This window comes from Onychomys torridus, chromosome 11 (assembly GCF_903995425.1).
Source record: "Onychomys torridus chromosome 11, mOncTor1.1, whole genome shotgun sequence".
Lineage (NCBI taxonomy): Eukaryota > Metazoa > Chordata > Mammalia > Rodentia > Cricetidae > Onychomys > Onychomys torridus.
In genome coordinates this window covers 38,669,315-38,682,941 of record NC_050453.1, presented here as the reverse complement: position 1 = coordinate 38,682,941, position 13,627 = coordinate 38,669,315, and the positions used below count along the sequence as shown (strand labels likewise).

At 38.9% G+C, this 13,627-nt stretch overlaps 1 protein-coding gene across 1 annotated transcript in view; it reads right to left on the bottom strand.

The window, feature by feature from the left end:
* Cep350 (centrosomal protein 350) overlaps positions 1–13,627 on the bottom strand; it is a 143,785-nt gene that overhangs the window by 67,554 nt on the left and 62,604 nt on the right. The window contains 6 exon segments of the mRNA XM_036201773.1: positions 2,298–2,423; positions 4,507–4,643; positions 9,026–9,166; positions 9,543–9,653; positions 12,192–12,355; positions 13,055–13,257. Of these exon segments, the coding sequence (XP_036057666.1) occupies positions 2,298–2,423; positions 4,507–4,643; positions 9,026–9,166; positions 9,543–9,653; positions 12,192–12,355; positions 13,055–13,257 (882 nt within the window).

The window sequence follows — 13,627 nt, the reverse complement described above, 5'->3', positions numbered from 1 at the left end:
TTCTTTCATCAACACTGCAACTTATCACTAACTGTGGTACTTGAACTATTCTTGATAAACTTTTTAAACTTCTGATTATCAAATTCATAAACTGCTTTTTCCTCTGTAAAAGCCCGGGCTTATTGATCTTTTCTTTTTAGACAAGGTCTCATGTAGCCTATGCTGGCCTTGTACTAGATATGTAGCCAAGGGCGACCTTGAATTGCTTGTCTACATGACTACATCCCAAGTCTGACACCTATCAGTGTGAGCCTCCACATTTGGCGTTATGTGGTGCTAGGGACTGAGCCAGAGCCTTGTGCCATGTTAGGCAAACTGTACCAGGTCATCTACAGTCCTGTACTTTCTTTAAAAGCTCTATTTGCTTTAAAATAAAAAAACAGATAAGTAGATGGATGGATGGGTGGATGGGTGGGTGGATGTATAGATAGATAATGTTGATACTCTGAATGAAAGATACTTAAGGACTTTATATTATTCCTGCTACATTTCTGAATGCCTGAAATTATATCAAAATTAAATACAATAAAACCTCTCTTTTCTTATATTCCATGATTCTATTCTTAATACTTTTCTTTCTACTTTCAAAGCTAAATTTTCCTGTATTTATTTCACTTGCTTTTAATTTGTCTTTCCTTAAAATCCTGCCATTATCTATGGTGAATTTGGGAGATGCAAGTGTACATGGTCCCCACCTGGACTACAATCAAAACACTATAACTAGTCTTCATCAAGATGTGAGAAAATTTTACACTTCTGGTGGGAAAGTACTGAGGCCTTGGAAAACAGTTTGGCAATTCTTGAAAAAGTTTCAGTCTTTCAAAAACAAAACAAAACAAATCAAAACCATGTATCACACAGTCCAGTAATTCCTAAATACATACTCATGAAACATGAAAACACAATCCATAAAAAAACTGGAACATTAATGCTCACAGCAGAATTATTCATGATATCCCCAAAGCAGAGACAACCAGAACAGCTACAAACTGACAAATAAAATGCAATATAAGTGTGCACTAGAACATGATTTGATGATATAAATATAGTAGTGATATATACTATAACATAGATGAGCCCTAGAAATACATGAAGTAAAAATAGTCACAAGAAACCTAAATGGTCTGGGAAAACTTTCAAACATGTGGATAGCTGAATTGGGTGCAAACTTCAGAAAAATCGCCCTAGTTATCACATGGCCGAATAAGAACCTACAAACAATCCACTGTAGTAACCCAACAGCGGAAATGAAGTATCAGTAATGGTAACTCTCAGTAAAGGATAAAAAGGAAACACATGGTTTCAGAAGTACTAAGTAATCAGTATCTGCTGTGCTTATCACACATTACTTTTCAAGTTTTTAGTTCCTTTTCTTAGTTAAGGCTTTATTATACTTGATGATGAAATTATTGTACCACTAGAAATGCTAGAAAGGAGACTGTAAAACCTACTCAGAGAACTGAGAACTACAGACATTAATACTGTGCCGGTATAAATGGCAAACTATAAAATATTATCCATAATATTAGTATATATGCTAATAGATAGGGACAGAGGAGTTCATGGTGACACAGGCTTGTATCCCAATTATAGCTACTCAAGAGCAACATAGTGAGACCACAATCTCAAAGGGGAAGGAAAATGAAGAGAGGGGGAGGGAAAGAGAGAAAGATGAGGAAGAAAAGAGCAGGGAACAGTGGGAGGACAGGGGAAGAGAATATAAGAAAAGAAAAAAGGATGTCATTATGGAAATGTCCAATAAACTCAGGCTTTATAACCAGATAAATCAAGGCTCAAATCCTTAATGTGTCACCACCTAGGTGTGTGTATAATCATGTGTCTAAGTGTATGTAGAAGTGTTTGGTGAGTGTGTAGACACTCAAGCAAGAAGAGCATAGGGGCAGGATGTGGGTGCTAGGATCTAAAATCCAGTCATCATGCCTGTGCAGCAAGCCCTCTTAACCACTGAGCGATCTCTATAGCCCCTTAGTTGAACTCATAATGTCTCCAGGAACCTTGGTTCCCTTCTTTAATCATATTATTGTCTGACTTGAAAGATTTCTCTGAATATTGCATGCAGAAGAAACAACCTAAGCAATGTTTCTATTACTATACAATCAAGGAATAGTAGTTGCATTATTGTATGGACAAGTATTTTGTACATTAGCTAGTCAAAAGCGGAGGCTGGCACTTTGAAAGCCAGACATCCTTCAGTTTATAGAAATAAAGGAGGAAAAGGCAATGTTTAGAACACTTGTCAGAGTTTACCAAGCTGTACTGATACAAACTTTCTTCACCTTCGGTCATGACTCAACTTGCACCTTGAAGACTGAGGATAGCTATCATATGAAGGGGGGTACTTCTGACGCTTTGAGTCCAGAGCTCCTTCCTTACTCTGGGAGAGTGACACAGACGGACTTATCCTAAAAACAAAACAAAACAAGACCTGATTAAACATTAGGTCTCGGTAGAATAAAGATTTTAAATACTGTTTAACAGTAACGAGATAAAGTGTTGAATGCATAAAAATTACAAAGTAAGTGTTAGAAAGTATTTTAGAATTCAAACACAGATAAGGTCATATAACATAGAAAGAACATCTTCTCTATTAACTCCTAGTCTCTACGAATTAGAGACAGTCAAAACATTCTTAAAAAAAAAAAAAAAAAAACCATGCGGTTGGGGATTTAGCTCAGTGGTAGAGCTCTTGCCTAGCAAGCACAAGGCCCTGAGTTCGATCCTCAGCTCAAACAAACAAACAAACAAACAAAAAACCCACTAGCTGGGTGGTGGTGGCACACGCCTTTAATCCCAGCACTCGGGAGGCAGAGCCAAGCAGATCTCTGTGAGTTCGAGGCCAGCCTGGTCTACAAAGCGAGTTCCAGGACAGCTGGGACTGTTGCACAGAGAAACCATGTCTTGAAAAACTAAAAAAAAAGTTTTGGGGTTGGGGATTTAGCTTAGTGGTAGGTAGAGCACTTGTCTAGCAATCGCAAGGCCCTGGGTTCGGTCCTTAGCTGGGGGGGGGGGGGGCAACAAAGCAAGCCAGGCAATGATGGCCACGCCTTTTAATCCCAGCACTTGACAAAGGCAGGCAGATCTCTGAGTTCAAGGTCAGCCTGGTCTACAGAGTGAGTTCCAGGACAATCAGGGCTACACAGAGAAACCCTATCTTGAAAAAGCAAACTAAAACAACAAAAGAACCTACAAAGCTTGGAGTAATGACTCACATTTGTAGGCTCAGCACAAAAGAGGACAAAACCAGAGGAGTGTCATAAGTTCAAGGCAGTGTGGGCTGCACAGTAAGTTCTAGGCCAGACTGACTTCCAGTGTGAGACTTTGAATTAAAAAAAAAAAAAAAAAAAAAACCTGCCCCAAAGAAAAACCACATACACCCACAATATAACTGGGCACGGTGAAATATACCTTTATTTAATTCCAACACTTGGGAGGCAGGTCTCTTTGAGTTTGAGGCTAGCCCAGTCTACATAGTAAGTTCCAGGCTAACCAGGGCTACAAAATAAGACATCGTCTTAAAAACTTTTTAAATGATTTTTCATTGTTTCTAGAGTAAAGTCCAAAATTCCAACATCTGCAAGGTCCTACCCTGATTAGCTTCCAAATGAGAGGTTTTCTCAGTAGAATACTCATCAACAAATCTAGAGTGACTCCGCAGCTGACCTCCACCCTACCATACATCCAAAGAACCTACCTATAAAGTAAAATAAGAAATCAAGGAGTCCAAGCCCTTAAAATCTCATATCCAAGCCCTTAAAATCTCATAACTATGTCTTTCTCAATGAGATATTAGTAAATTCATTACATAACTTTGTCAATGTTAAATTATAGACTAACCTCTATATATCTTATATGGCTTACCCCTTTCAACTGGGCTTACAAAGACACCACATCACCCATTACAGAAGTACTAGTAAACTTTCATGACCACACTCTAATAATTGTTTTCTTTACCTTCATATCCTTTATGTAACAGATGAAACTAACAACCCCATCCTAACAGTGAACGCCATAGGACACCAATGATACAGAAGCTATGAATATGCAGGTTAGGAAGACCTATGTTTTGACTCATACATAATCCCAACAACAGACCTTAAACCAATCCCACACCATTTTTTCCTCTTTGTTTTCTTCTTCCACCACACTGGCCTTTTCTGTTTTCATTTCCCCTTAAATATGTTGTATTCCCTTTTCCTTCAAGGCTGTTAATCTGCCTATGCACCTCCTTTAGATCACTTATTCCTCATCCATTATAGCCCATAACAAGCCTTCTAACACCTTCTCTGACTTCCTGGCCTCCCTACTATTTAAATTCCAGCATTATGTACCTAAGTTTAAAAAGCATTCATTCACTTAACTGAATATTTGCCAAATGTTTCTCTTCCCACTGGACTGTATGCCCCAAACTGTATTCTCAATACCCTAAATGGTGTACAGGATATAAAAGATACGTCATTACATATTTATGAATGGCTGAATACTTACCTATCTGTTTCAGCTTTGGTCCTCAGTTGTTTCATAAAGTCTGGAAGATGCTGCCGCTGCTGGTCATACAGTGCTGTTAGGGGAACTCCAGAAGCACCAATGGCATCTGAGATTTGTGTTCGAGTTAGTTCTGCTATCTGAATGTGAACACACAACACAGCACAATTAGACTTTAGAAGGTAGTATTAGAGGAAACCTGAAAAGCAGCACACTGCTCTGGAAAAATCACTGAACTGGGGCTGGCAAAATTTCCTCAGACAATGGCTGCCAAACCTGAGGCCCTGACTTCGATCTCCTGGAGGCAGGAGAGAAGCATCCCCTTCAAGCTATCCTCTAACCTCCACACTTGAACTCACCTGCCCCTGCCACATAAATAAACAAACAAATAAATGAATGCACTTTTTAAAAAGATCGCTGATTTGAAATCCAGTAATCAAGGCTCTGACTAATAAACTATTATGAATGAGTCATTTAGTCTCTTCAAATCACAACGGGTTCATCCTGGGAAAAGGAACTGAAGGGCTGGGAAGTTAGTGTCGGGCAATCAAGAACACTAGCTACTCTTACAGAGAACTGGCTTGGTTCCCAGCATACACAAGGAGCCTCATAACCATCTGTAACTCTAGTTCCAGGGGGTCAGATGTCCTCTACTGGCCCCCACAGGCACCAGACATGCATATGGTAAAGCAACATACATGCAGGCACTCACACACACACACACACATAAATAAAAATAAATAAATCTTGAAAAAAAGTTGAATTCCATAATTTCTAAGGCTTTACCCACTATAACAATTTATTAATCATATAGGAAACACCTTCAAACCATATAATAAGCAACAGTAAACTAAAAATTAGTCTTCTCTTGAGAATAAATCCAATTCCTGCTTACTTTCTAAATATTTTGTAACACAAAGTACATTTGCCTATCTATCCCTTATGCCCTCGTTATAACTGTTAAACATATTGTTTATTTGGTAATTTTTCAATTTCAGCTTTAAGTTATTCCTTCATCTGATGACTTAAAGTATTTTTTTAAAATCTTTTGTTAATGTTTTCTACTAAGTTAAGTTTCCTTAAGAGAAGGTGGTATAGTGTTTAAGAGTGCATACTGACCTTGTAGGGGACCCAAGTTCAGTTTCCAGCATCAACTTTGTGGTTTATAACCATGTATAATGCCAGTTCCAAGAGATCCAAGAATCTCTTCTGACTCTAGTGGCACCCACCTGCACACATACATGCACATGCGCATACACACAGACATGCACATATACACCTTTTGTTGTTGTTGTTTTATTTTTCAAGACAGGGTTTCTCTGTGTAGCCCTGGGTGTCCTAGAACTCACTCTGTAGACCAGGCTGGCTTCAAACACACAGAGATCCACCTGCCTCTGCCTCCAAGTATTGGGATTAAAGGTGTGCACTACCAAGCCCAGTACATAGATTTTTTTTAATTTATTTATTCTATGTGTCTTTTACCATCATGTATCTTGACCTCATTCATTTCCCTGTCTCTTCAAATCTACCCTCTCCCCCCCCCCAATAAAACAAAATTTAAAAGGAAAAAGGAAAAGAATAAAAAAGGGGGGAAAATGACAACTCTTGTCATGGAAGCTGCAGTGTAACACAGGAAGTCACGCTAAAACCCCTTTATCCATACATTTTGCAGGTGTTCATTGCAAATAGTCACTGGTCTGGTTCAAGCCCTCTGGTTTCTGCAACATTATCTATGCTGGGTCCTCACTAGGACTCTTCCTGGGTATCTTGTTGTTGCCCTGCAGCTTTGAGTTGGCGGGTCAGGTTCCTTCACGTGTTCTAGCAGATCAGAGATGGAGTGGATATTGAGACAGGCCAAGTCATAACCCTGGGTCTGGGTCTGGACCTGGGCAGCTGTAGGGTTGGTCTGCCAGATGGGAAATGGAGACAGCTTCCCCATGGCTTACAACTTCAGGGTTGGCTCACCCACACCTCCACCAACAGGGCTGGGTTTATTGTGCTGCCCAGGTAAGGGGCAGGGCCTGCTCTCTAGCTCTTGTGACCTCAGGGCCAGCTTTCCCATCTGCCTCAGGTGTTGGTAGGTGGGGTCATCTTTCCTAGTCCATGCTGCCCCATGGGATAGATGAGAAATGGGGACAGCTCTCACAACTTCAGGGCTGGCTCACCCACACCTCAGCTCACAGGCTTGGCTCTCTTGTGCTGCTCTGGAGAGGTTAGGCCTGCTCTCCCAAGGGTTGCAGCTTGTGTAGGACAAGGACAGCTCCCCCACTCATGGTACCTCAAGGTCAACTCTCCAACTTGTCTTAGGTGTAGATCTGTTGGGGACATGGGAAAGGCAACTCTCCCCAGCCCATGCTGCCACCTTGTGACAGTGAGGGGTGGGGCTAGGTCTCCCATGCTCATGTTCTCAGGGTTGGCTCACGCCCAGCATGTAGGTTTTGTTTGTTTGGTTTTGTTTGTTGTTGTTGTTTTCGAGACAGGGTTTCTCTGTGTAGTTTTTCGCCTTTCCTAGAACTCACTTTGTAGACCAGGCTGGCCTCCAATGTAGATTTAAAAAAAGTAAAAATCTTTTAAAATTTTTGCTTAAGAAAGGAGACTAACTTTATGTTTGTTTGTTTATTTATTTATTTATTTATTTACCCTACATGATTCATAGGTTCATAGTTTTTGTTTGTCTGTTTTTTTCCAAGACAGGGCTTCTTTTTGAGGCCCTGACTGTCCTGGAACTCACTCTGTAGAACAGGGTGTCCTCAAATTCAAGAGATCCACCTGCCTCTACCTCCTGAGTGCTGGGATTAAAGGCATGTGCCACCACCACTGGCACACAGATTTTTTTTTTAATGGCAGTCTTTTCACAAATACTTCTAATTTTCATAACAGCTAAAAAAAAACTAAACTCTATCCATAGATGAAAACATCCTTTTTAGTTGATGGGCATTTAGGTTGTTCCCAGGTTCTGGCTATTACAAATGTGCTGCTATGAACGTAGTTGAGCATGTATCTTTGTGGTATGACTGAGCATTCCTTGGGTATATGCCCAACAGTGGTATGGCTGGGTCTTGAGGTAGATCGATTCCCAATTTTCTGAGAAACCGCCATACTGATTTCCACAGTGGTTGTACAAGTTTGCACTCCCACCAGCAGTGGAGGAGTGTTCCCTTTACTTCTCATCCTCTCCAACATTGACTGTCATTAGTGTTGATCATTTGATCATGGCCGTTCTGACAGGTGTAAGGTGGTACCTCAGAGTCGGTTTGATTTGCATTTCTCTGATGATTAAGGATGTTGAGCATTTCTTTAAATGTCTTTCAGCCATTTGTGAATCTTCTTTTGAGAATTCTCTGTTTAGCTCTTTAGCCCATTTTTTAATTAGATTGTTCAGTATTTTGATGTCTAGTTTCTTGAGTTCTTTATATACTGTGGAGATCAGTCCTCTGTCAGATGTGGGGTTGGTGAAGGTCTTTTCCCATTCTGTTGGCTGTCTTTTTGTCTTATTGACCAGGTCTTTTGCCCTACAAAAGCTTCTCAGTTTCAAGAGGTCCCATTTATTAATTGTTGTGCTCAGTGTCTATGTTGTTGGTGTTATATTTAGGAAGTGATCTCCAGTGCCAATGCGTTCAAGAGTACTTCCTACTTTCTCTTCTATTAAGTTTAGTGTAACTGGATATATAGAGAAAGAAATAAAATTATTTCTGGTTTTACCATTGGTGTGGCAAAAGAAAAGACATTGAAGGGCTAGAGAGATGGTTCAGAGGTTAAGAGCACTGGCTGCTTACTCTTCCAGATGACCCTGATTCAATTCTCAGCACCCACATGGTAGCTCACAACTGTCTGTAACTCCAGTTCTAGGGAATTTAATGCCCTTTTCTGGCCTCCATGGGCACCATGTGGTACACAAATATACATGTAGGCAAAAAACCCATATACATAAAATATTTCTAAAAGATGATGACTAATCTCACTATGGGTAAAAACAAAAACATATAATCCAAGAGAGTGGCTTACACCACTCACTCTGACACATGGGAGATAGAGGAAGGAGAATCAGGAGTTCAAGGTCATTCTTGGCTACATAGCATTCTTGAGGCCAGCCCAGACTTCATGAGGTACTGCCTTAAAAATAAAGACACATAGTCGTGAAGCTCACCTGAGGCCAAGATTGGGGACTAAAAAAGAGGCAATGAAGGAATGGAGTGACGGGAATATTCTATTTCTGACTGTGCTAGTATTTTAGAGAGGTATATACTATGTACTCAACGTAATATATTATTTATAAATTATGTATCAAGAGTTGATAGTTTCGTAAAAAGCTTACCAGAAGATAGAAATTTAGAGTTCTCTATCTTTGTTTTACCTTTCTAACATTCATATGTACATTACATTATCAATGTATAGATCAACCCTATTTTAATGGGGCTTCACTAAAAGTCACTAAGTCAAAGTATGCATCTTTTAAGTGTCAGACACCCATTACTGGCAAGATCTACGTTATTCGGAATGAAAGAGGGCTCCATTGTCTCACCTCACAGATCTGCCGAGCTGCATCTGTGGTGAGGCGAGCAGTCTCAGTCTGCTGAGCGGCTATTTTACAAGTTGCTTCCTGGAGGACTTCTGTCACCTCTCTTTGTGATTTCACCACCTGCTGTAATGATTCTGCATGGACCTATAAATACAATGGGGGGAAAGCTATAGTTCTAGACATCTTTCCGTGTAACTTAGTTTTAACTGATACAATTGTTTCATGGACCACATACTTGATGAAAAACAGGCTTGACTGTAACCTGATTTCATAGCTGATGGGTCTGGGGATGATCACTATGCACCATGGCTGCCACTTCTCTAAATTAGGACTGAGTCTTGACTGCTTATTTCAAACGGTTGCTACATGACTCAAAGGTCATGAAATCATGACATATACTACAATATTATTTACAACCTTTCTTTTTTAATCTTATATAGAACTTAAGAAGTTCTACAGTGAAGTTTCTAAATACAAAATTTTAGGTTTAAAAAATTAATACCTGCACAAAATAAATTACCTGAGCTGTTTTGTTCCGGGTTTCTTCTAACTGTCTCTGGCACTCCAGAGCTTCTTGTTCAGCTTTTAGCTTCAATAAGGCCAAATCTCTTTCATGGCGCTGCTGTTGTGCCTTTAAATTAAAGTGATAAAATATGAATCCTGCAGCACTCAACTGTTTGATATAGTGGCTCCAGTGAATGCATTCCTTTGTTTCCTATCTTCCCTCCTTTCTTTCTTCTTCAAACACATCCTTTCTGGATCAAGCTGGCCTGAACTATCAGGCACTCTGCCTCGGCTTACTGCGCAGCTAGCACTGCAAAAGTGAGCCACCATACTAGACTCACAATGCTGTTCCAGTACAAACAACTAGAGCCTAAAACGACTTTACTAAACTAGAGGTAGTAAACTCCAGTCACCAGACACTTTATTATTCACTATCAGGATTTGGAGCCCATTTACCACGTGTCACTATAGAAATACAGAAATTTTCCAAGATGCGCAAGATTAAGTAAGAATGAATACCAAAAGCAAAAACTATAGCATCTAACTCTTTGAAGGATTTTTTTTAAAGTTTTTATATATATATATATATATATATATATATATATATATATATATATATATAAAACTAAAGATAAAGCTTCATTTCCCATCATTTTGATGTTGCCTCTAAAAGATCAATTTCATTTAAAATGTTGCCTCTGTGACAGTCTCCTTTTTAACAGGATGCTTTCTGGCACCATCATTCCATCCAATGTTGGCTCTAAGTACATCTATGTTCCCTCTCTTCTGGAATAGTACTAAATAGCATGGTTCTCTATAGGTGGTTAGCTGTACATGAAGTTATAGAATGCTATGAACAGATTTGGGATTTCCAAAATTATAACATAGCCTGAAAATAGTACAAAAGAATAAAACCAACTGTGTATATGTGGGTATGAATGTGTGTGTAGACCTGTTCAATATTTTAAAGGGAAATCGGATTCCTGCCCACCTGGACTAAGGAACAATAGTTATCCAGTGACTCTGAGTAGAAAGTCCCTAGCTTTTGTCAAAATGCCCTTGTGAAACAGAAAGAGGGACTGTTCTACTTTGTTAAGGGTGACAGACTGGATGTTTATTCCACATCCAAGGTCAGTGTGGTCTTCCCACTGCAATAAGGCCAATTATTAAATATTAAACAATCTTAGAAAACAATATGGGAGTTTTTCACCAAGTTTCAGATGCTTATACCTGACCCAAGCAATAATAATCCTTGGTATTTACACAAGAAAGATAAAAGCATGTTGTATATCAATCAACATGAAAATGGATGAGCAAGTTAGGACCTACTTACTGATCATTGGATTATTACTAGGTAAAAATACAATGTCATGGATAAGTCTTAGATTTATATTGAATAAAATAAATACAACAGAGAGAAATAAACACATATATTAAGTTCTGGAAGAGATGAAAATAAACATTAGCAAAAGAAAACAGAATGATTACTGCCTCTGAGAACTGAAAATGACCATGGATCCATTTCCTGAGACAATAGAAGTTTTCTACTATTAGATGGAAGAATCAAAACTACACTCCTAAACTCCACACATTTTAGTGAATGTAAATAATACCTAAATAAAATACAAATGGTGCCCTAGAGCTTCCAGAGAGAACATCGGTTAACTTCCGGATTTTACTTGCTAAGTCACGGTCCACACTATCCTTGTTATATAAAACATCTGGATCTCAGAAATGGTTTGTTTGGTTGGTTGAAATAAAGCATCAAAAAAAAATCAAACAAAGTTAGGGCAGCAAGATCACACAAGTAAAGCTTACTGTCAAGCCTGACAGCCTGAGTTCAATCCCCAAGACCAACATGGTAGAGTGACTTCCAAAAGTTGTCCTTTGACCGCCTCAAGCTCACTCACACAATAAGCAAATGATTTTAAAATAGTAATAAAACAACAATAAAAGATCACTACTATCAACAACAACAACAACAACACAGACAAACCAAGTCATTTCTATCAGGAAAGAAAAACAGAAGATGATTGTTTAATTTTCAGTCATCAAAACAGAGCATAAAACATGAAAACTGAAGGACGTGAAAAAGAACAATCACACTAGTGTCCTGCTACCCAATACTCTAGTTTCAATTCTCTTTCAGTTTGGTCTTTGAGGAAGGGTCTGGTTATACAGTGCCAGTTGATCCTAAGCTCCTGACCCTCCTGACTCAGCTTCCCAAATGCTAAGATTGCAGGTATGCCCAACAAATCAGCTTCAGGCTTCTTTTTAGTAATCTGTGTGGTAGGTTTTTTTTGACGGGGTGGGAGGAGATTTATAGGTACTGTACAGACTATTTGTATTCTACTTGGAAGTTTGAAATTTCTTTTCTTTTTCTTCCTTTCTTGGTTTTGTGTTTTGATTTGTTTTGAAACAGTTTCTCTGTGTAGCCCTGGTTTTCCTGGAACTCACTCTATAGACCAGGCTGGCCTTGAATTTACAGAGAGACTCGTTCTTGCCTCTGCCTTCCCAGCACTGGGATTAAAGACATACACCATCATCCCTGGCCTGAAAGTTTATTTTCTTCAAACAAATAAAACACATTAACGGTACTTCTAAACACAAAGAAAAGATGAAACCACAGGAAAAAAAAAAGTTAAGAAAAAAATTCAACTAATACCTTTATGATCTGAGCCAGAGATACACTCTCCTGCTGAGCAAGTGAAATGCCTCTAACTCGCTCCACATCTGACAACTGACGCACTGACTCCTCAATGGCACTCAGGTAACTGAGTTCTGCGGCCATACGATGCTGAAGGCCAGCAGGAGAAAAACGCTTAGAACCTGGGGGTCAGAAGAATTGTTAAATCAAAAGGTTCGTATGAGTGACAACATAAGTTCTCATTTTATGAGCATGTAACAAATCTACCTTTCCCTTGAACTAAAGACAGTGACTTATTAATAGATTGCATTTTTACAGTTACTTTTTCCTTCTTTGGAGTGTGTATATATGCAAACAGACATATTACATGTCTACAAACAGATGGAATATATTGTTTTGGAGATGAGTTTTGACTAAGGCTGGCAACACGGGAAAAAGTGAACACTTGAATTTCTTATGCTTTTAAATACTTAATTCACTGCACAATTTTTTCTTAATACTTCAAAAAGTAATTACATAAACTTGAAATAATATTTCCCTATCACTTATTTGGGGAAAAAAAGGAATTTCCAGGGGAAAAAAGTAAACAGTATTTTATTTTCTTAATTTGGGGTTGTTCTTGGTATTTTCTTCTTCTCTTTTGAAATATGGTTTCGTGTAACCCAGGCTACCTACCCTTCTTGCTCACTAGGTGGCCTAGGATGACCTTCAACATCTGCTTCTACCTCCCAAATGCTGAGATTAGAGGTAAGCACCACATCTAATTTATGTGGTGTCAGGGTTCAAACTCAGAGCCTAACACAGGCTAGGCCAGTACTCTACCAGCCGAGCTACACTCCAACCTTTTACTTTTAAACTTTCACCTGCATGGATCTACTTGCCTGGTGTTGAAGCCATCTCTGTTTTGTTCCCATCAGTGAAAGCTGCAGCGGGCTTAATTCCAGCTGTAGTTGGAGGAACAATAGCTGAGGACTTAGACCTTTCTAAAGAAGTCCCGGGGAGGTCAAACTGTAACAATTTCTGCGAACTTGGAGATAGGGGAGAGGTTGGAGTCTTCTGAGATCTTCCCTTGTCTGATGAGTCACTACAATTTTTTTGCATACAGACATTAGAGAAACTACTCCAAGAAATAGTCAAACAATAAGAATAACAGACATTTTTCTTTACCAACATTATTTAGCTTTACTAGTTATGATGTAGGCATTCACTCAACATAGTCACTGCTCTGACTGGATGTGCATGAATACTTCTCTAGTTGCTAGATACAGTGTTGAACAAGCTAGGTAAAACCCACTCCAAATAAAATAGTAAAGTAGGTTATTGACTAAACTAGTACTTAACAAATCACATATATCACAATTCACTCATTGCATTATGAAGCAAAATCTAAGATAGCTATTAGATACCAATAGAAATATAACTATATGTAAAAACAATATAAACAAATATTAAAA